The 24,173-nt window shown below is 39.8% G+C and overlaps 1 protein-coding gene across 1 annotated transcript; it reads left to right on the top strand.

Moving 5' to 3' along the window:
* Nucleotides 1–11,265: 11,265 nt before the first annotated feature.
* LOC130613782 (uncharacterized) lies at nucleotides 11,266–12,191 on the top strand. The gene is made up of 2 exons (XM_057435156.1): nucleotides 11,266–11,354; nucleotides 11,423–12,191. Exons 1-2 carry the CDS (start codon nucleotides 11,266–11,268, stop codon nucleotides 12,189–12,191), a joined length of 858 nt encoding a protein of 285 aa, XP_057291139.1.
* Nucleotides 12,192–24,173: the final 11,982 nt, after the last annotated feature.

The raw sequence follows: 24,173 nt of genomic DNA, 5'->3' as shown, positions 1-24,173 counted from the left end.
AAGTTATTTAACATATTTTCCGGTTTTACATAGTTCGCATGAATAAAGACCAAAAATTGCCCGAAAATCCGTTTTTTCCGGTTTTCGGGTACGTAACCAAAATTTTCAGGAAGATACCCTTCGACGAAAAAGTTGTCTTGTAAGTTATAAGGATAATCCTATCGAAAATTATAATCTTTTCCGATTATAAGTATTTCACAGAGATTTCTAGGGGTAGTTTCGAGTAATAGCCAATATCTAAAGCTCTGAGAGGTATGGTATTTGATTGATGCATATGGTATATGAAAACTAAAGTGATTGTAAAACTTTAACCACTGAGGGTCAAGTCATTTTACTGGTTCTCATAAAGAGCGCGAAATATTTTGAGAAATATTTGGTATTAAGTTGGTGTTTCTTATTTGTATTTGTATATATTTTTTATTTCGCCCTAGTAGTAGTAGTAGTAGCAGGAGTAGTAGTACTTATCTATCATATGAACCTACCAAAGTTAATAACTGAGGCTTTTAATGACTCGAATTTTAAAGAAATCGAGAAAAAGTCACAAATAAGAATCAACTTTACTCATTAAAAATACAGCAAATAAAATTCCATATTCCACCAAACACCTTACTTCTACTCCCGAGTCCCGAGTAACATAATCTGAAACAGCCTCAATCCGTCGTTAAATATGGCGTGTATTAGTTTGTTTTAAAATTTTACACGAAGAAGGTTTGTCCATCCCAGCATTACTATTTTCTGTTAAACACTGCTTCTTTGTAAATATACAGCACTGCTTCTTTGTAAGTTTGATTGATTTCAACATCGGTTTATGCTGACGTTAAAATTAGAAGAGAATGATAGCTAAGTTGTGCACTCCTCCACAATGTCTATAATATTAATTAATTATAATTAATATTATATATGGTTACAAATTTTCCTGTGATTATAGCCTAGTTAACTAAGCTTTCTTTGAGGATATCAAATTAAGTTTCTCTCAAAAAAAAGCTTGGACGCAAACAAATGTCACAGAAAATTCCTAAAATTCAAATCCACCTCATAGCAAACCCTGAATTACAAAAAACCAATGAGCACAAAATCAGCGTGGTCACATCTTACCCTTTAATAATACAAGAATTAATTATATTTGTTCGAGTAAGTGAGACCATTCGCGCTCAAAACAAAGGATTTTCCGATATTGAGCATTCGAGAAATAGCAATAGAATAGAATTAACCAATCAAAAAGCGCGGTCAGAATACGCTGAAAAATCGTTTGATACATAGCGTAATTTTTCCCACCTTAACTATTCCAATTTCTTGGCAGTAAGATACAATTATGCTGGGTCACCTGGCTACTGCGATTGGCGTGTTAAATCTGGTGCTAATAAGAGGGGTAAATTAGATTGCGTACGTGTACAACTAGGTCGCAACGTAAACGTGTAGATAAAAGTGGATGGGTCACGTTTTAGTGACGAAGGTAGAAAATTAGGTTTTGATGCTCTGGTATGGCTAACAGCGCACTCTCTAAACAGTGATTTTAGAAATTTATCAATCAATGAAATGACTTAATATTTCTTTCTCTTTCATAAAAAAACCCTAACAATTATGAAAGAATATGCTAAAATTTAAATAAAATCAGCCTCAGTAAATCGTCCAAATTGATTGCATTTAATAACCGGTCAATCCTCTTGTAAAATGATATTTAAAAAATATCTTTTATTTTATTTAGCTACTTCCTGCAGGATTATGAAAACGGATTTATTCAATATACAACCGAAATAATCCGATGATGAGACAGAAACAGGGATAAGCAGCGGCAACAACTGCAACAAGAACAACAAAAAAGAAAGAAAAAAAATGAAGACATTATACAAAGTACAATATGTTTTTATTTTGCGCCTTAGACAAACATGCCTCTATTTTTTTGTGGCATAAATATTTTTAAATGGAGGGTTCCCAGTTGCCAATTTATCAAATCCCCACCGCTTCTACTAATTTTCTCCCAATAAGCCCCCTACGTCGAACGACATTCTAAGAGATAAGCCCCCGAGGCTTATTTAGTAGTTACAGTAACTTTAAGTAAGATGAGCAGGTTAGGGAGCACTTATTTTAGTGTTGGCCATGTACACGGATTTACGTACACGTTAGTTTGTATGGACCGAAAGGCAAACAGAATTATCTGCAGATAATATATCAACATAAGTGAACGTGTTTGGGGGTGATCATTTGAACTTACTCCTTAATGAGGAATATGAAGTAAGTTTCGGTAGTTTCCAATGAAATATCTCCTTACTTAAAAACAGCCGTTGCTTTTTAATTTTGCTCATAGGACCTTATAACTTTTTAAGAGCGAAGTTAGATTTTGTATTAAAAAAAAATTAATCGTGTTGCATTTTAGCGACAGAAGATGTCCCCAAAAGAGTATGTTCACATGGTGCTTGCGTGTTGGTTATAATTAGAGATTTTACTTCGGATAAATTTAGAGTCTTTAAAACCACAAACTTAAGTTGGCAATAAAAATACAAGGGTTTTGTTATGTGTTTTTCAAAGGTATTTGTTAACATCCGGTGACTAATCGCTCATGACAATTGAGCGGAGACATAAACATACTTTTTATTGTTTTAAAACATGTATTTTAAATGTACTGGTGTTTTTATGTGTAAAAAATTATATGTGTACAGTGCACATTTCCATCAATGAAGTGTTTTTACTAGCATGTAGTTAAATGGGAGGGTGTCCATGTGATTTCGCACGCTTTATAAATATAATACCAAGTTAGAACATTAGAATGACTGTGAATGAGTTACTAGATGGTTAGTGAGTGGTATGGATATTTAAGGAATTCGTAGAAATATCAAAATATGAGTATCATAAGAGCGGTAAAAAAATTTCACGACCTTTACCTGAAATTATGTTCGTCTGCACCGTTGACACTAATGTTTTGAGTTTAAAGAAAAGTATTAGTGCGAAATTCACATGATAATTTTTTTAATCCTAAACAGTCATATTATTCCATGCCTAAAGGGTTGGAAAAATACTGGCACAAAATCTCAGAACTTGTAAAAATACATCCAATTTGTACTCTGTATCTGGCGATAACTAGTACTTATAATTTTTATCACCCAGAGAATGAGCAACCCGATTCATAAATTCAGAGCATATACAAGAAATATCGTGAAATTTTTGGAACTGGGTAATCGTCTCACTCTGAAAGATACTCAAGATGTTCATGACAGGTGTAACAATGCTAAGCTATATCTCAAATATAAGGACACACAATTCTTATAATAATTCCTTAATAAACAACTTCTTAGAACAGACATTTCTTGTTTTTGCTCGTGGTACTCCAAATCTCATCAAATCATTTTTACTTTTAGACATGTTTCAAACAGCTTTATCTTTATCACAATCTAGGAAGAATACAAACTTAAATTTAGTACTTCTGAAAGGTGTTTATCTAGCTAACACACTGTGCCATCTCTTGTCCTATCTATGATGCTTAGGTGCTCACATTTTATACTAGATTATAGTTATAAAAACCATTCGTAATATCCAAAGAAAATATGGTTGATGCTGACCACGGTGTTAACAATGATGTAGACATTATGCGTTTCATTGACAAGAGAAAAAAGTTTTAGTGTGGAGCGTATTTTTTGGCACTTTTTTCAAACAAACTTTATCGTCACTTCAGATTGTGCATAAGACACAATTAAAAGTCTGTTGTTGTCCTGTTATAGGAGTAACAGTCACCGAGCTTTTCATATTTCACGGAATAAGCTCATCAATTAAACGTAATAGTAAAAAGTAGAAACTGATTGTACATAAATTCACCTTCCAATCAAAGAATTTTGTGGCTGAAAAAACTCTAGATTTTGCTCACGAATGACGTATCCTGGATACTCCGTTATTATTAAGAAGAAACTAATACGCTCAAGCAAGTTCCAAAAATTTTTATAAGTGTAAAAATCTGGAGTATATCTGGAGTAACACAGACTGTTCACATTGCAACATTTCAGATGCTATGTATTTTTATTTTTGCTACAAAATAAAAACAGTAGCTACCTATTACATTATAGATAGACAACAATAGGACAACATTAAACTTTGTCAACCAGTCTGAATAAATAAGAAATAGGAAAAGTAATATTCAGCTAGCTAGTGGCATTTGTAAAATCGTTAGGATGGACTATGGTAGGTAGCTGGCTGCTGCATGAAGTTAGTAAACACATTTTGCATTTATATATAGCTCAAAGTCTTTAAAAATATTTGAAATGTAAATAATATTTAAACATAGCCTTAACCATATATAACTATACTGTGCACGGTTAGTTCGGGATAACATTAATACCGCGATTTTTTCTCCTTTACTGATATAATTAAAATCTGGTGTGAGAGTTTTAATTACCTTATGTTTTGAATATGGAAGCGCGGAAATCAAAATCAAATACTAGATATGTTCTGTTATACCAATCTCACGCTTTGACTAGGGTATTATGGGTAACTTGGCTTGTGGCTACCTAACTACTTCTAGCTAAAAAGTGAAAGTAGCTAAATACAGTCAGATGCAACAAAATTTTCAAATATTATTTATTATGTTAGCTAAATGCAGTTAGGTAGCTACACCTTACACAGTAAGATAAACGTAGGCAAAAGTATAATGTTTATTGATTCAATGAGGCATTTTACGCACACCTCAAGGTTAATTTTTGCTCACAATTTTACAACGACAGGGTATATAGACTGCATTTTTTACTTAAACTATTAACAGATTTTCAAACTCGTAATGTAAAATAAAATTGACGGGTGACTCTTTAACTTTGACATGGCTCTTGCTTGCGTGTTTATTTAAACCGAAGTTGTAAGCGCCTAACTCTGCATCACTCAAGATTAATTTGTGAATTTTTACATGAAATTATTCAGCAAAATAAAAAAAATGTTAATAGTCGTTGGCCCGTGGAATAATCCACGGGTTCGCCCGTCCTTTTTATACCACTTTGCGTGCGTCTTGCTAGTTGCGTTACTATTCTGCGTGACAGACAGACGTATACGGCTATTATAATACCAGTCATCAACCTTTGGAAAAATTTACGCGGTCGCCCTCCTTTATATATCGCATTTCGTGTTTCCGTTACAAACAGACAAAATTACGGCTATTATTAAAGAGACTAGTCATTAACCCGTGGAAAAATCTACAGGGCCACCTGTCAGCAAATTATCAACTCTGCGGGGAACCCGAAATGAAGTTGCAATAAAATTTTTAACAGTTTGCAGGGTATGCCAAACATGATAAAGTTAAAGAGTTAAAAAGAAGTTAAAAATACCAATGTATATTGTGTATAGTTGGGGGCTTCACTTTAAACTTGAGTAACGCATGTTTTTTTTTTTATTCCCAAGGTGTTGTGGAGATTTCTTCACAGCTGCGTGCAAATAAAATGTCACGCATCATTGATTTGCAAAAAAAAAAAACGCTCGAAAGAACAAATCACATTGTCTCTTGTAATTCATATCAAGAGCTTATAACCTAGAAATAATAATATTAATAATATAAATTAAAATAATGAATAGACGAGAGATTTTGGAAAAAATAGAATGTCTTCGTCAAGATATTTACCGAAGTGCTCGATCAATCAAAAGCATGTTGCATACTATACAAGAAGAATCGACTGTAAGAGAGACAAAAAAAGAGAATAATAAATGGGGAAGCAATTTAGAAGAACATATATCTAGAAAAAGAAAAAGAAGACTTTCTTCACATGATTTTGATATGAAAAGAATACTGACTGTCATCGAGGAATAATCATTACGATCGCTGTTGATTGTTTGTTTATGTGGAAATTCACCTTCTCGCTATTCCAAAATTTACACTGGAAGGGGCTTATAATGTCGGTTTTTAATAACAAGCTAATACTAAAAGACCATTCGACCCTGGCTTGCTAAAATTGAAGGTGTTTCTATAAAAAGGACATGTGATAAATGAAAGATTCAAAATATTTTGTGAATTATACAATAATAAAATGCAATCAAACCTTTGTGTTTCAAATTTGGATGAAAAAGGAATATATCAATGTATGTATTTTTCAATGTAATGTCGTTTCAACATTTCGACTGATGATATCATCATATAATGGTATAAAGTCTGGATTCAGGATTACGCTGACTTGATGTTTGCTGTTATTACACTACCAAAGCACACATAACTTGTTTCTTGGAGAAAAAAATGCTCATTGAATATTCAACTTTTGTTTGAACTGAGGGCGTAGATTCTTCCTTGTAATTTGGATAATAAAAAGCTCTGGAAAATTTATTCAAAATGAATTCTGGGAGAGTTAATGAATGAAATCGGTTTTCTGTGACACTTTGAATATCTCCATAAATATCTCCATGAATATGTCTATGAATATCTCCATAAATATCTCCATGAATATCTCCATGAATATCTCCATAAATATCTCTTTGAATATCTCCATAAATATCTCCATGAATATCTTAATGAATATGTCCATGAATATCTCCATGAATATCTCCATGAATATCTCCATGAATATCTCCATGAATTTCAAAATTAATCGTCAACTTAGGTTAGTAACAGGCGTGCAAATGTTGTTTTGATTGTATTTGGGTGGTGTGTTTTTAAGAGAAGACACAAATCTCAAGTAAAAACACGCGGTATCGTTTACATTTTGAAGTAAAAAGTTGCCGAAATATGAGTCTGTTGGTCACACGTTTGTCGAAAAAATTTTTATCGCTTGCAAACTAATAAAAAGTAATGTTAAACGTTGCCAAAACAACGAGAATAAACAGTAGGTACAGTTTCTTTCCTTTTTTCATGTTTGATATGTTCGGCAGGACAAAACAGCCATTAAATAAAATAAAATATATTATTATCAAACATTACCAAAAATTTTAATATTGTCAAATGTCGCACAAAAAAAAAACGATTAACAATTAATTGTTATTTAAAAACAAGATAGGTTTAAAATATTATTACGGTAAATATTCAAAATAACAAAACCTGACGAAACACAAAAAAATTCGTTCTATCAAAATGTTTGGTAAATGTGTCTAAATGAGGGCATAATTTAGTTCGCTAAATTGAGATGTAAATTGCGGGAATTTGTAATATATAGAGTTTACTGTATATCATTATTTTTAACTACCTGGACGACGCAGTGTTGAACGTCAAGTTAAGTGATTAAGTGCAGGTAGACTGCGTGTTACAAATCCGCGTGTGGGACGTTTAGTACGGGTATACAGGGTGTCGCAAAAACAGTAAAGCGCTTACCGCGATAAAGCATTTTGGATCATGCCTTTTAAATAATAAATATCCCTGTAAATTTAGTAGAAATGGCCACATCTGCTATAACCTGTCAATATTCTATTATAGGAAAAAACAGTCGCTAATAACATTAATTTATAATTGAAAATTATATGGGATTCGTCAGATTAAGTACATTTATGACTTATATAATATGTAATAAAATTTCCTTATGACTACATCAAATAGTTAGGAACTGATGAAATGATGAAATGACAGTCCAACTCTCATAATAACAAAATCTCTAGGTGGCATACACTTTATAGTCTCTCCAAAATCCAGCTTCATCACATACTTTGCAATTGATTTCACTTTACCCTAACACATCCTAAAACAGGTTTCTGAAGTAGTTAATTTGAAATATGGATAAAAAAATCAATTTTAGGGTATAAACCTTCACGGCTTGTGAAAGTTTATGCCTGCGACGGTTTGTGTTTGTTTCTCATTGCTCATAAACTTTCCTTCTTGCCAAAACGTCGACTTTCGTGTAAGTCACTAAAGTGAAAATTTATAACTCGTTTTTGTAGCCCCTTTAAAGTAAAGTATTTTTAGAATCTGACTAATTTATGTTAAACTGTGGTACTACATACGTTAGGCGTGCTCTTCTTGAGTGCATAGTGATGATAGCCAACTAGATCATTAAAGACGAAATCTGGCAGCCCATTGTGTTCTTCAGTGATAGTAAAATAATTTATATTTTTTGGTAAAATAAATATAAATACTTTCAATTACAGTGTAGGTTTTGACTCTTCTCGCACGAGTATGATATCAAAGTGAGGAGAGGTGCATTTTTCGAATGTAGCAAGGTAAAATAACGAGGTAAACCCGGGGTTAAAAACAGGTCTAAATTTAGATGGGACGCAGAAATAGAGATAGGGAAATGTATGTTCTAGCGCAGTCGCGCACGCGCAATGCCGTGACGTCACGGCAAGTCACAGCAAGTCACAACAATCCCCTAATAGTCACTATCCAAGACCTAGTCCATATTGATCCACATAATTCAAGGACTTAGTCCCTATTATTCACCGCAATGACGTCATCAAGATTCTAGCGCAATTCCCTAAAATCAACGCGCATACAGGGGAAATTCCCTAATGATACTAATATTCATTAAAAATCAACGCATGCGCAGTAAAGACAGGAGAATTTCCCTGAGGGAAATAACAGCGTTAGTTTTGACCATTATGAAATCGTCGGACAATGATAAAATCCATACAATAAAAGAAAGAATGGATTCATACACTGTCAAACAATTACGTGATATTGCAAAAGGTCGTAGACTTAAAGGGTATTATAGACTACGTATAGCCGAATTGGTTGCCATGTTGGATGTACCGCAGAGGCCAGCCAAAAGGGCTGGACAACGAAAGCCCGTAAGGCCGGTAACCATATTACCAACGCCGGAGGCCATGGATATTTTTGAGATCCAAGAGATGTCTAAAATCCAAGATGCAGGAATGGTACAACTGGCTTGTGGACGCTGTTCCAAAGCCTATAAAGGAGGTGGTTAAGGGGGCCTATGCGGACTTCAAACGTACTGTTATGGGAATTTATGGCAGGATAGCAAATACAAGACCTACACTGCATGATGAAGTCGAACAGGAGGCTAACGAGGACTATCTACATGAACAGCCAGGTCCAGATTTCACACCCCAAGAGCATAAGCATGCTCTTCACAGGACCTTCAGGAGTTTCCGAATTCCCGGTATAGGAGGTGCCGACGTTGATGGGTATATCGGGATGGTGCGACCAAACGTGAAAATCCTGGTTGAGAGGCAGGCAGAAGATATGGGGTCAGCGAAGGTACAGATGTCGCTATGGATAATGTGGAAAAAACCTATAAAGGGGGCTAATGAGAATGAGGAGTACATCGAAGTAAAAAAGGTCTTTCATAGCAATATGGTCTCAGTATTTCATGGTAATGATATAGATGACGTGCTGGATGGGATGTTTGCTCAAATCAAAGCAGGTGTGGAAAATTCTGCACTACCCTACCCTGGAGTGGCTTTAGTATATCCCGAATCCTACACCTCGATGTAGACTTCCACAAACTGAGGTTAACGAGGGGTTCATCGTATATAGAAGCACCCAAGTGGATAGCCTCCAAGAAGGCCATTATTAACCCAAAAAATGAAGACGAGGAGTGTTTCAATTGGAATATCATCGCCGGCCTACATCATGAGGAGATTGAAAGGGATCCACAAAGAATCAGCAAGCTGAGACCATACGTAGTCCAGTATAATTGGGAGGGTATAGAGTTTCCTACAAGTATTAAGAGCATGGGCAAATTCGAGGATAACAACCCCGACATTGCGGTGAACGTCTTGTATATAGAGGGAAAGAGGATCAACATCCTGCGCCGATCGGTACATAATGGACGTAAGAAGCAGGTGAATCTACTCCTCCTTACATATTATAAAAAAAGACATTATACAGCTGCCAAAAGTCTCTCACGGGTCCTGGGTAGTAGCACTTTTGCCTAAACTGCCTACAGACCTTCCCCACGGTTGAATCGAAGAACAAGCATTATAGGTACTGCAAGGATCACGGGGCAGTCAAGATTACGATGCCAAATGAGGCTGAAAAATGGCTATATTATAGGGATGGCCAACAGCAATTCAAAGTACCCTTTGCCATCTATACTTCGAGAGTCTGCTGGTCCCGGTGGAAGATGCAAGAGGAAAAAAGAGCAAAAAGCTGAGTAAGCACATACCATCCGGCTGGTGCACCTATAGTACCTTTGCCTATGGGGATGTACCGGATCCTCTGAAAGTCTATAGGGGAGAGAAATGTGTAACCCGCTTCGTCAACCATCTGGAGGATGAGGTGAAAAGACTATACAATACATACCCACAGCAGGACATGAAGCCCCTAACAGAGGTCCTAAAAAGAGAACATGATGAGGCATCGAAATGCCATATTTGCATGAACCGTTCGATGACAGCAAGAATAACCGTAAAGTCAGGGACCATTGTCACTATACAGGTCTGTATAGGGGTGCAGCGCATAACAATTGTAACCTCAAATACAAGATACCCAGCCACATCCCTGTCATCTTCCACAACTTATCGGGGTATGACGCACATCTGTTTATCCGGGAATTAGGCGAGAAGTACGACACCCAGGACATCGGATGTATTGCTGAAAATACCGAAAATATATAAGTTTCAACGTTAAAATCTAGGTATCCCTTGAAGGCATGGGATATGGTGACGGTGAGAAGTACAAGACCATAGAGATACGGTTCAACGATAGCTGCAGGTTCATGGCCTCAAGTCTGGATAAGTTGGCAAGCAACCTCATTGGTACAAACGCCGACGGTATGAAATGTGAGCAGTGTGCAGATACATGCCTGGAATTCCAGGGCATAGACGTCGGGTATATGGCAAGTTTTGCAAGCAGCTTCATAAGGACAAGGTAAAGGCAAATGTACCGTCCATGACCAAATTTATCGACAAAGATGACGTATTCAGGCTGATGCTGAGAAAGGGCGTGTACCCCTACGAGTACATGGATGGATGACAGCGATTCGAAGAGCTGGAGCTACCTCCCAAGGAGTCCTTCTACAGCAAGCTGAATATGAGGGGGATCAGTGATAGGGACTATGCCTATGCAAAAGAGGTATGGAATATCATTACCCCAGAGGGTGATAACGTCACCATGGGAGACTATCACGACATCTACCTGACCATAGACGTTCTGCTATTGGCCGACATCTTCGAGGCATTTCGAGGCGTCTGCCTGGACAATTACAAGCTTGATCCCGAACATTTCTACTCCGCACCTGGCTTGGCCTGGAAAGCAGCCCTGAAATTTACGGGTATAAGGCTAGAGTTCCTTACGGACCCCGACATGCTCCTCATGTTCGAGAAGGGTATAAGAGAAGGTATAACCCAGGCCGTACACCGGTATGCCAAAGCAAATAATAAGTATATGGAATCCAGGGGTTGAATCCTCCCACCTACAATATCTGGATGCCAACAACCTGCATGGATAGGTGTCACGATCTGCCCACTGATGGTTTTATTTGGGTGCAGAATGTTGAGGCATTCACCGAAAGGCGGTTCATCAGAAAACTTGTTGGGGACAACAGGCATTGGAAAACAAGTGTAAATATGTGCTACATATTAGTGCCCTTTACGAGGCTATAAAACATGGTCTTGAGTTTAAGAAGGTGCATAGGGTCATCAGGTTCAATCAGAAGGCATGGCTGGCGGGGTACATTGATCACAACACGAGGTTGAGAACGACTGCCAGGAACGATTTCGAGAAGGACTTTTATAAACTGATGAACCTTTCGGTGTTTGGCAAGACCAAGGAAAATATCAGAAATCACCGCAACATCCAACTGGTTACTAATGAGGACAAGTACATGAAGCTCGTAATGAAGCCTAATTTCAAGGGTGGTAGCAGGTTCAGTAAAAACCTACTAGGTGTAGAGATGGGCAAGACCGAGGTGAAAATGAATAAGCCCATATACATCGGCCAAGCCATCCTGGATATGTCAAATCTCATCATGTACGAGTTTCATTACGATTATATGCAGCCCAAATACGGTAGCAAGCTCCAGCTCTGTTATATGGACACGGACTCCTTTGTGTACCACATCCGAACGGAGGACTTCTACAGGGATATTGCGCAAGACGTTGAGAAACGCTTTGATAGAAGTGCTTATAATGCAAATGATGGGAGACCTCTCTCCATAGGCAAAAACAAGAAGGTGGTAGGCTTGATGAAGGACGAATTAGGTGGCAAAATCATGACACAGTTCATCACCTTGAGGGCCAAGCTATATGCGTACAAGAACCTTACCAAAGAAGGCGGTGTTCGCAAAGCCAAGGGTGTAAAGAGGTGCGTCACGGAAAAATCATCACTTTCGACGATTACAAGCAGTGTCTGAAAAAAAAGGACAGTAATATCTACAAGAGCCAGGTGCTTATTAAAAATAAGGGACATAAGGTCTATACACGAGAGGTAAATAAGCTGGCACTCAACAGGGTGAATGATAAACGGATTGTACAACCGGATCAAATTACGACGCTTGCTAGGTGCTATAGGGAAATAAAATGGAGGCATGTCTGTATATAGCTATACCCCTTTCCCATGCCATGATCGCAGTTCGCTTCCTCAGATATCGACGTATAATAAAGACAATGCCTCTGCGTAATATGAAAATATTGAGAAGCCCATCGATAAACGCCTCCTATTAAAGGACACAATACGCAAAGGTAAAGGGCATCTCCTGCCGAAGAAGTGTACGAAAGGGTTTGTTGATAAGGCTCCTGTGGAGGCTATCGACAAGGTACATACCGAGTATGTACAACGGGAACTTCAGGAGAAGGGTGAGAAGACTGCAAAAGCACTGCCCACACATGTTATCAGCCTGTATGGCAGCATGATAGGGAATTTTGTTGATATTGACAGCGTTGAGGAGCTAAGGAGAGATATCGAGGAAGATCCCATTATCCGGGATAGCATGACAGACCTTGGGATCCTCGTATACTGCACTATTGGGAGGTGTTTAGCCCCATTACTTGTAGCAGGCCATACGGCTCGGCATATAAGCAAAAAGAAAGAGAATGCGAAGGGGACTAAAGATAACAAAGATGAGCAGCGCGTGTAGTATTATCATCAATCAACAACAGCCCGAGAGCATGGAGATCCTTGGGGCCCGGGCCTATCTCTCCATCTTGATGTAAAAAAGAAGTAATTTATTACAAGTCCTGGGGCTTATAATAAAAATGGTTGAAGAGGAAAAAAAACAAGAGGAGAGGTTCATAACCAAGAAGAACGAGGGTCGTGTTACCGCAGGCAAGAGGCTTGCGGAATGGAATAGGAAGAACAAGGCTAACTTGCAGAGGAACGTGGGCAAAGAACCTTCACATGATGATAAGGAATCTGCAGCAGGTTCTAGCAAGTCGATGGGCAGTGTCCACATCTATGGAGTTGGAGCGATAGCCGTGCTTGCTATAGGGGTAGGTGTCAGGTATATGTTTGGCAGGGGTAAAAATGAACCCAACAGGCCGGTGGCTAATACAGAGCCTCAGCATGACAAAACCCAACCAAATATCGATTTTTTCAAAATGCAGTAATAATAAATGGCAAGTAAATATGATGAAAACATGGGACCTAAAGAGACCATGATAATCGATGCTTTATGGGAGTCTGTCAGGCTCGTGTCGTACACAATTCTAATTGCCATGGGTGGTAAAAAGGCCCTAGGGGTCTCCAGACCAGGTGCCAAGATGGATCTTGAGGATGGTTTGAAACTAGGCGGGTATATGAGTGCGGCGATTCTGTTCGACGAATATGCAATTAAGCAAGGATGGTACAAAAAATCATTAATAGCTCCGAAATAGAGCGTTTTGTAATATTTCTATTTGTCTCTACGACAAATAGAAATCAATATGGAAGAGGCCAAGCAGTGTTACAAAAGCCTAAAAACCCTACCATTGAACCAGTTCAAGGCCTGACAAAAACATGCATTCCCTGTCTTGAACTCGGCAGGTTTTCAAAAGGCAATGCGAAATGCCGCATTTACATGCAGCCATTATACGAACTAATAATTATGCTACAGGATCATACTTAAATCCAGTTTAATGAGGGGTATACCTGGGAAAATTATGAAAGACATGTTAATAACAAGGTACGATTCAGATACGATTAAACTTTTAATCGCGCAACGCTTGCTAAGGTTGCTAATGCATTACGGCGGGCACAGCAAGCTTTAACAAACGGGGATCAGATCTTGTAGGATTTGTAAGCAAATATTACCCCGAAACAAGTTTAAAATTAGGGGGAATGGTCGGAACAAGACCTGTATAGGTTGCCTTGATAAAGCCAAGGAGAGGCGGGCTGTAGCATATAGAAATATCGGGGACGTTGAAATGGATCCATTCGCTATTGATAAGAAAATTTGGGGGGTTCAACAAGATGAGAATTACCTGATTCTCTATGACCTGCTCACATACAACATTATGCCTCAGTATACTGAACTTATCGGCTCCCCCGCTGCGTGGAAACCGGAGAAAGCAAAGCTCGTTGAAAGGTACCGCAATGCATTGCGGTGCCTTCGGGGTAAATTATTATATACACCACCAAAAACAAGCATGGGGGTGTATGGATTTTTGGGGCATGTGCCGGGGTATACCCCAAGGTTCATAATCGAAAGTGGAGCAACTATTATTAAATGGATGTCGTAAGAGTCCCGCATACAGCGATCTTTACAGGTCCGACATCTTGCGGAAAAACACAGCGTGTACTGAACCTCCTGGAAAATGAATACAGGCACCACTATTACAATAGAGTCATTTTTTGTTCAACCATACGGTGGAATGCCACATACTTGGAGAGGGCATCACTTTGGAAGAATAGCTATGTGTTCCTGATAGACCCTGGAAATGAGCTGTTTGAATGGATTCAGAAACTGTCCTCATTATAGGTGAGGAAAGTCTTTTCATAGTCGATAATTGTATAGCGAACGAGGATTTCGACAAGCTTCGACAATCCCTACTTGAACTTGCTATCAGCGGTAGGCATCGCAAGCACAATTTATGGCTCATAACGCAAAGCTATAGTGCTCTTCCAAAAAATTTGAGGAGGCAAAAGAAGTCCCTGTTTTTGTGGTATCCGAACGAACGATCAGATATGAAAATGATAGACGATGAGACGAACCTAATAGCAGACTGGGATGAGATTAAAATTAAACTGAAAAAATTCAAACATGCGTGCCTTTTTGTAAGATTGGAGCACCCCAGGGTATGGAAAAATTTGGAGTGAGCAGGATGAAAACCTTCGGCTTACGTTAATATACTAGAAAGATTTCAACGGAAGTTATGTTCAACGCAGGAGCCATCGAAACCCTATCCAACAACCAAGATCAACCGCTCTTCAAACGCGCCGACTTGGGACGTATCCTGGGCATCGGAAAGATTGCGGAGTCCTATCGAGATATTTCCACTATTGCACGTCATGAGATAGGGTTGGTTAGTAACCAACCACTAAAAGGAGACCAAAATAGGTATGACGCTTTTTTGACATTGGACGACGCATTGGAAATCGTTCGTCGTTCCCGGAAACCAAAAGCCTTAAGGGTCATCAGATGGCTGGCCAGAGCAGGTATCAAAAAATTACAGGATGTAATTTAGAACAGGGACAACCAACTTCTGGCACTTGGTGATGAGCTCGAGGATAGGGATGAAAAGCTTAGTGCCCTTAGGCAAGATAACAAGGAACTATAGCAGAGACATGTCCCGCATCGATATCAATATGATACGGTACTACGTGTGGCCGATAAAAACGATCACCACGAACATGGAAAAAAGGGTATACATACACATTATATGATCCGATGCCAACGTAGGCAACTCGGTGCAAGAAAAAGCACCTTAAAGGCAATGTACCCCGAGATGACCGTGAGAAAACCAGAATGTAATGATGCTAATGCCGTACATGCTTGGTGTTGATTCAGAGATGATTGTCTTGGTACCGATAATTGTTACCTCAACCATTTCACATTGCCCGACGATGATACGCGGGAGCTATTCGAAGGTATGTTTGACATCGATATGTCATAAGCAGGCGCTTTTTAATACTACTCCCACGGGCAGTATTAAAAATTATGGGTCCAAGGGGGCATCTCCCATGGGTGTCTACCACTCTTTAACATGTTCTGGAGGCACTTCAACATCCTCGAGGATAAGCATCAACTCTTCCGAGACAAAACTCCTTTCGGGACCATCCTTTAAATAGTACATAGTACGGCTGCCTTCTACCATATGGTCCAACCTATACATTCTCCTACTCCACCAGGCATGCCAATCATAGTAGTCTTGCAATTGTTGAGATCCTTCACAATGGTATACAGATGCTTGACCCAAATGGTATTAGTCTCATCGGAAGCCAGTTTTTGGGCATCTTGAGGCTTGAATAGCTTTTTCGCAAGGAATTTATTGTACGATTCTACAAAGGCCGTGAATGTATGGTGATAATTTGTGGTGGCCCGCCTAATTTCAACCCCCTCCAGAAGGGGAGATACGGAAGTCCAGAAACAAGGCGTACCGCTCAGTAAAGAACTGTCCGATGGTGACACTGATATCGTGGGCTCCAAAAATGTTGACAATCTGTTCTGGATGGTCCTTGGGGAGCATGGCATTGCTATATAATTCGTTTGGCTCCCCCTCGACAGTGACGCTAGTCTTCTCAATTTTGGGGTTATAGAAGATCTGGTTAACGCCGGCGTCAGCCTTCACTTTCCCGGGGTCTATAAACAGTAGCAGTACGCCTTTGAAGGAATTTGAAGGACTATCAATCTGAAGGTTGTAGGAGGTATCAGCCTTTTTGATAGTAAGTACCTTCATCCTGAGTACCCTTTCATAAGGCAGGGCAAGCCTCGAATATCTTGACATCATTGCACTTGCCAGGTCTTCATTGGTAATCTTATCGAATTCGAGCCTGATATTGGTGATCCTGTACGCGCCAGGATGATGAGATTAATATAAAGGCATTAAAATCGGAGATTGAAAATCTGCAGGGGAATATAAGAGAGGTGAAGGAAAAAAAAATAAATAAATACAATAGCAAATTAAGTACTAAGAGAGCAAGCTGAAAGAGCTTAAGAAGCAGAAGGCCGGGGTGCGAAGGTTTAAAGATATTGCTGAAGGAGATTAATAGGCTAAAGGAGGATAGGAAGGATGAACTGGGTAGGCATGGTCTACATTCCTCCGGGGCTTTTAAACATCTGAAGAATATTAAATCTGAGTTGATGAAAATTGCCGGGGATGACATGCCTTTGCTGGAGAAGCTTAAAACCTTTTTTCGGGAGCTGGGTCTTACCTTGGCCAGCATCGTCTCCGCTAATTTTCACCATTGTCCTTGCTGTTACAGGAGGAGGGGGTGCGGCAGTAGGTGCTGCAGGCGAAACCGCAGGGGGCGGTGAAAAAGGTTTCGTGCAGAAACAACTGGAAAGACTTGGGAACTTCCTTAAATATCTAGCAGGCAAGGCAGGTGTTGCGTTACCCGGGATAATCGGTACGGTAGTCTCGTTCTTCCTGAGGATAGCGTCAACAATCGTGAAATATGCGGCAAAACATCTGTACATAGCCATTGCGGGAGCTGCCGGGCTTCTTGTGCTATACGTAAAATAATAGGCTTATTTCAACCATATATAGGCCAGGATAATACCTACTCCTATGGTGATTATTAAGGCCTTGGTATCCTCGTGTTGATTTTGTGGGAGTTGTTCGGGTATGGGAGATGATGTTGTGGGGCCGGGAGGTATGGTATGATCGGGATGTATAGGGGGCATAGGATGCGGAGCATGCTTTGGGGTATATATAGGTGTCTTGGCAGTATGAGTGAGGGGTGTGGCATGCCTTGCATTAGGCTTGTTATTTAGGTCAAGCCGTATACCAATCATGACACTTGCAGGGGCTATGAGCATGTTGTTGTTATATTCTACAATCCTCCCCATACGTAGATTCATATTAGAGGGTAACATATACACGTGATGCATGACGGCGAAGTTCACCGGGGTCCTGGCATACTGCGATACCCTCTGGAACTCCGTAATGTCATGGCTTACATTCTCCTGACGCTGAAACATGGCCTCTAATTTCTGTACTAGAACTTGCCTTGCCGTGTAGTTGTCGGCATTGGAGCCAATCAGGGATGCTTTGGCACCTGCCTGGGACCCCAGCAATAAGACCACGTAAACCCGGATACTCTGGCTTAGCTTGGTCAGGCCCTCCGATGTTAAGCCTTGGGATGCAGGCATGATAAATTTGGCCCAATCCCCATCAACCTGCGGCCACCACAAACCGTTTGTCAAAGGTGACATTACTGCCCTGAATTTGTACAAGGCATTGGGATCTGCACCGTACTCGCGGCATACCTGTGCATACCTGGAGCTGCTATAAGGGTTTTTATAATTTGAGAACCCATCGTCAAAAGGTATAGGTACCTTCATCCTTGCCAGAATGCGACGCATGTGGTAATAGGTATGGAATTTGAATATTGTGTTGATAAGGGGTACAGAACCCGTCCTGTGCCTGGTACATATACCTAAGGCCGTTGTTGCGCAATGGGTAGCGAAATTGATCTGGATATTTCAGTAATCCATTGCCTGACCCTTCCAATTCACAATAACAGGGTCATCAAGGCAGGTTGTTGGAACCTTGATGGCGTATTTGGTAAACTACGGAAATACCACGGAAATATGAGACTCTGTACTCACATAGAAGTCCTGGTGCTCCAAATTTGTTACACCAAGTGGCTATTCTCCCCTGTTACTTTTATACTTTGCCACGGGGTTGTATTGTATCTATATTACAGATATTGAGAAGCCTACGATTTTCGAGGATTACCTGGGGCAGGACACCCGTATAGCCCTGAAATCCATCAGCCTTAGACCTGGATTGCTGAACTTATATAGCAATACAGAGTTTACTATACGTAAAGTAGGACCCATCCAGAGAGTAACTCAGATTGTGATCATCAGCGGTTTATACAGGATAGAAGCTATTGCGACTATTTTAAATACCCAGGCAGAGGACAGGATCAAGCTTTTTGTATTGAAAAGTGGCTACAGCAGGCTCCGTGTCGGCGATGGGTACTCAGTGGTGATGAATCGACAATTACAAGAGCTCCTAGGCCTACCCTACGACACTAGTAAGAAGTATTTTACGAAGGGCGACTATGATGGGTACTATATGACCGACATTTACCACAGGCTGAGACTCGTTTGTCCCCATTTGGATGAGGACGATTGTCTGTCTGATGGCAAAAAGTTTAAAATTATGGCCTTGCTTCCCGCCAAAGAATTAAATGTTTGGGGAGATATGTTAACCTTGACTTTTGATACCCCTGAAGGGTTCACCCGATCGTCTGGAGTTCATGTTAACAGACGTATATCACCATGAGAAAAACGCGACGTTCACCGGCCTCTCAATGCAAATCCTGATAGAATAAATGAGTGATATCAGCAAACTTTATCCGAGTTTGCCGAGTGCACCCGCACAGGGCTCTGATCAAGATGAGGAACAGGTCTTTAGGCTTAAAAAAATTGAGGAGATAGAACAATATCTCAGGGATGAAATAAAGGAGCGGAATAGACTTGGAAAAAAAATTAAAATGCATAATACATGGGTACGATTCAGCGACCATGGACTGCTTGGCGTATCTGTGACGTCAGCGCTTGGGATTGGAGCTATGGCCTTGGGTTTAGGGGTTCCCCTGGCCTGTGCCATGGGAGTATTTGCGATTGCTGCCGGAATAGGGCAGGCTGGTCTCCGAAACGCCTCTAAACGGTTGCGTGTTAAGTCCAAAAAACATGATAGCATAATTGTAGATCTGATCAGTAAGGCAATGGAAAACAGCGTTAGTAGTGACCATGAGTTGCTCAAGAAGCAAATGCGACAGAGATTTAACAGAATCGTAAATGCTATCAACGAACAGGAGAGAGCCCAGTTGGTTGCCAAGGGCAGGGAGGAGGGGAAAGACGAAATTTAAAAAAAGCTGCAATCTGTACAGTATGCAAGCACTATGTAGAGTCCCCACCTGAATATAGGCCTTAATTTTATATATTTTATAGTCTCTAGGCCTATAAAATATATGGTTTTCTAGTCCTCGCTTAGCGACCATTCTTTTTTAAAATCCTTGTATGGACATTCCGTGATATGTACCTGTGGGTAGTGGCTTTTGCCTTTTACATATACCGATGAGTAGCTAGAATAGCGCTGGCTTGTCAGGGTTCATCATATGGTATGCCGATACCATAAAATTTGGTGGTAATTGTATCCTTATAATATTGGAGCTTAGCATTCACATAACGGTCCTTTTTACAGGCTCTGTCGTCAATTGATATCAACTCTTCGACCTTTGACCATATTTGACAATATTTAGCAACCCAATCCGGATACTCCTCGAAATCTAGGCTCATTGCCGGTGACGCATTGGCGTTATACTTGGTCACCCCATTCGGGGACCAGATTTTAGGCGTCTTTACCCTAAGAGCTACCACAAGGTCCTGTGTATGGTACCCTACTACATATCGTTTGTACTTACCTCCGTTACCAGGACTGGCATCTGATACCGTCAGTTATTCTACATTGATATCGTTGATGTCTGTAAACGTAGTGGCAAAGTTGTAGAATAGTTTCGAATTGACAAGCTCATTCTCAAATTGCAGCATTCTGTTTATTACATATTTCGAACAACTGCAGAGAATTACATGTCATTGTACATACGCAGCCACCCCCGTTGTACGTGATATGTTCATTATAACAGTACCAATACAATATTCTACAGCCCACCACGAACCTACGTCCACAAGTACATCTGTCGTATGCATCGAGTACCCCTTCACACTCGTTAAAATGCTCATTCATTTATTAGACGATCCTCTAGGTCATCAAGACGTTCCCATAGGTCTTGAATCCCCTGCTTATTATACTTCTTCCTCTCCTCATCTTGTACGCATGCTAGGGTTACAAGTGGTAGGGAGAGACCAATGGTGGTAAGGAAAGTCATGAAAATTATACTTTTCAAACTTTATTGACAGTTGATATACATTTTAGTATTATCTCGCAACAATTGCTGCAAGATAACGTTTCAAACATATTTGAGCACTGGGGGATACTTTTCAACAGCTTTATTGCACATGCCCTGCGTTTTGAACCTATCCGGTATAAGCCTGAGCGCAAGGGGAGACTTTTCAACAACCTCATTACACATGTCCTGCGTCTTGAACTTATCCGGAACATACTCGAGCAAAGGGGGATCTTTTTCAACAACTTTGTTACACATGTCTCGCGTCTTGAACCGGTCCGGCACATACCTCAGCAGCCAGGGCTCCTTTTCAACAGCTTTGTTGCACATGTCTTGTGTCTTGAAGCAACCCATCTTTTATTAGTATTATCTTGCAACAAATTTGCTGTAAGATGACATTTCAGGCCAACCCCCACATCTTTTCAAGATCTGCCTTTTCATCCTCTGAAAAGCACCAATCGATGACCCTATCTGGATGCCATGTTATTGGGGCCAACTCCTTCTTAATTTTAGCCTTTTTGGCTTTCCTTTGATGGTAGGCTTTTTGCCACTCGACCTCAATTTTATTATTTTTTAATATGTCCCGGGTGACAAACCAGTCCGATATATACTCTAACAAACTGGAGCGTTTTTCAACAGCCTTATTGCACATGTCTTGCGTCTTTAAATGGTCCGGTACATACCCCAGCATCAGAGGATACCTTGAAACAGCTTTGTTGCACATTTCTTGCGTCTTGAAATGGTTGTATATAAACTTGAACATCCGGGGATACTCCTCAACAACCCCATTACACATGCCTTGCGTCTCGAACCTGTCCAGCACATACCTGAACATAAGGGGATAGTCCTCAACAGCCTTGTTTACATGTCTTGAGTTTTAAAACGGTCCTGGACATATGGTAGTATCAGGGGCTCCCTTGCAATGACCCCATTGCACATGTCTTGAGTCTTGAAGCGGTTCGGGATAAACGCAATCATATGGAACAGATCGTCAACATCTTTAATCCACTGTTCCTGGCTTGCGATATCGTTTTTGGTATGTTTAAGAAGATCCTTCTTACGCATCCCTTGAACGCCTTTAAGTCCACGGGTTTTTGCGATATCACGTAATTGTTTAACAGTATGTGTATTCATTCCCTTTTATTATATACTAGTCGTTAGCCCGTGGGAAAATCCACGGGGTCGCCCGTCCTTTAAATTAACCCGTTGCAACAAAGTGGACAGAAATATATCGCATTTGGCATTATTGCGCATTTTAAAAATTTCGTGTTTCCGTTACGGGACACGGCTTTCGTGGACACACAGACAGACAGACGACGGCTATTATTAAAGAGAAGTTGTTAGCCCGTGGAAAAATCCACGGGGTCGCCCGTCCTTTATATATCGCATTTCGTGTTTCCGTAACAGGACGCGACTTTCGCGGACAGACAGACAGACGGAATACGGCTATTATTAAAAAGACGCCGGGAAACCCGGTTTAGAAACGCCAGGGTAAGCCCAAGTGAAGGTGTGACCGGGCGTTGAACATTCTGTGGAGCGCTTAATAAGAGTCGTAAACTGTGCCACACGATGACATGGAGCGCTTTAGTACAGGTATACAGTATGTCCTAAATTAAGTGAAGCGCATACACCATTGTAGTGTTGCGACTGTAACATATTTTTTCAAAAAATAACTTTCCTGCAACAAAAGCTGAAATAAAAACAGAGTTTACAAACCGTTGTTACACCGTCATAGCAAAAACAATCGGTCAATATTATATTATTTTGCAGAATAATTGTCTGTGAAAGTTAAACAATTAATCGTGAGACCGAGCTGAGCGCTTAGTACAGGTAAACCGGTCGCACATGCGTTTAGACTTAATACCCTTCAAAAAAACTTAATATATTGCAGCTTCGGTTTACAAAACACAGGATACACTCTGTTGAAACGCCGGGTTAAGCCACAAGTAACTGTGTTACCCGGCGTTGAACACCCGAATTAGTGATTAATAACGTCAACTGTGCAACACGTTTAGGCAAGTATGTAGTAAATCAGGTGAAGCGGCCACAATTTATGGTGTTTCCGGTGTAATAAATTTTGCAAAAAATTACATTTTAAGCTGAAATAAAAACACAGATTAAAATCTGTTTTTTCAAAAAACTTTATCGCAACTTTGGTTTTTAAAGAAATCAGTGAACAGGCTGGCGTTAACACAGGGGTTCCTTAAAAAAATTACTCAGCAAATTATATTTTGCAGAATAAATTTTTATAACAGTAGCTGTAGCCACCTGACTGTAATCTATATAATAATACGCCAGTTCTGTCTGTCTGTCACTTTTGCAAAGTCAATAAAATTTCTTTGATAAAGTCTATAAAACATCGCCTATAAATTTGTTCTGTACATTACCAAACTTTGGCGTTAAGCAATATTGACGTCAAAGGAGAGTATAATAAGATTAGTGAATCCATTGCATTGCACTTTTAAATTTAAGGCTAAATAACTTGGAAACGGGTGGAAATAATTGACGTCATCTCCTGCGTGGAACTAGGGACCACCTGGGACCTATTTGGGTAAGTTTTCCAAACCTGGGTCCCCAAATCCGTTTCGGAATGCACGGGTTGATGACGTCATCAAAAAACCTTCAAACCCTAATATCTTTGCAACCGTTTACCAAAAGTACACGATCCTATACATTTTCTTGATCAGTGCTTCAAGATCCATAAGATGAAGGCAACGGGTATACAAATTTTGGAAGCAAAATTTTTTTGTACTTTTATTAAGGACTTTGCCCGCGTCAGCAAAATTTTTAAACCCCTATATCTCATTAACCATTCATCAAAAGCACGTGATTACATACATTTTCTTGATCAGCGCTTTAAACTCTACACAATAGAGGTAACATAAAACAAGGTTCTAATTTTTTTTGCAGATGGGTTGCTGACGTCGTCAAAATTTATATGACGCTTATTTTTCAATTTTATCCTGCCTCAGTGGATTTTTCCACGGGCTTTATCGACTAGTATCTATATAATAATACGCCAGTTCCGTGTGTCTGTAACAGGCAAAGTGGATATGTTCCTTTTCCTTTGATCTTACCGAAATTTTCTTTGAAGTAACCGAAAAATGCATGTCTAATATGTTAAATTTCTGACGTTACGGCGCGAGGTCAATAACACTACTTTAACGTCAATATCCTATATTAAATTAATGAAGCCGTTACAGTGCACTTAAAATTTTGAGGCCAAATAACTTGGAAACGAGGTGCTGACGTCAATGATTTTTCACCGCGTGGGTAACTAGGGACCACCTAGGATCAATTTGGGATATTTTCCCAAACCTGGGTCCCCGAATTTGTT

Source organism: Hydractinia symbiolongicarpus, chromosome 1 (genome assembly GCF_029227915.1).
Source record: "Hydractinia symbiolongicarpus strain clone_291-10 chromosome 1, HSymV2.1, whole genome shotgun sequence".
NCBI classification, from domain to species: Eukaryota; Metazoa; Cnidaria; class Hydrozoa; order Anthoathecata; family Hydractiniidae; genus Hydractinia; species Hydractinia symbiolongicarpus.
The sequence above is the reverse complement of the archived record's forward strand: the minus strand, read 5'-3'. Positions and strand labels throughout refer to the sequence as shown.

Coding starts and splice junctions, on each gene's coding strand:
- LOC130613782 (XM_057435156.1), top strand. CDS start 11,266: ATGCCAACAACCTGCATGGATAGGTGTCACGATCTGCCCACTGATGGT. Junction 11,355..11,422: donor GAGGCATTCACCGAAAGGCG/GTTCATCAGAAA, acceptor GCTACATATTAG/TGCCCTTTACGAGGCTATAA.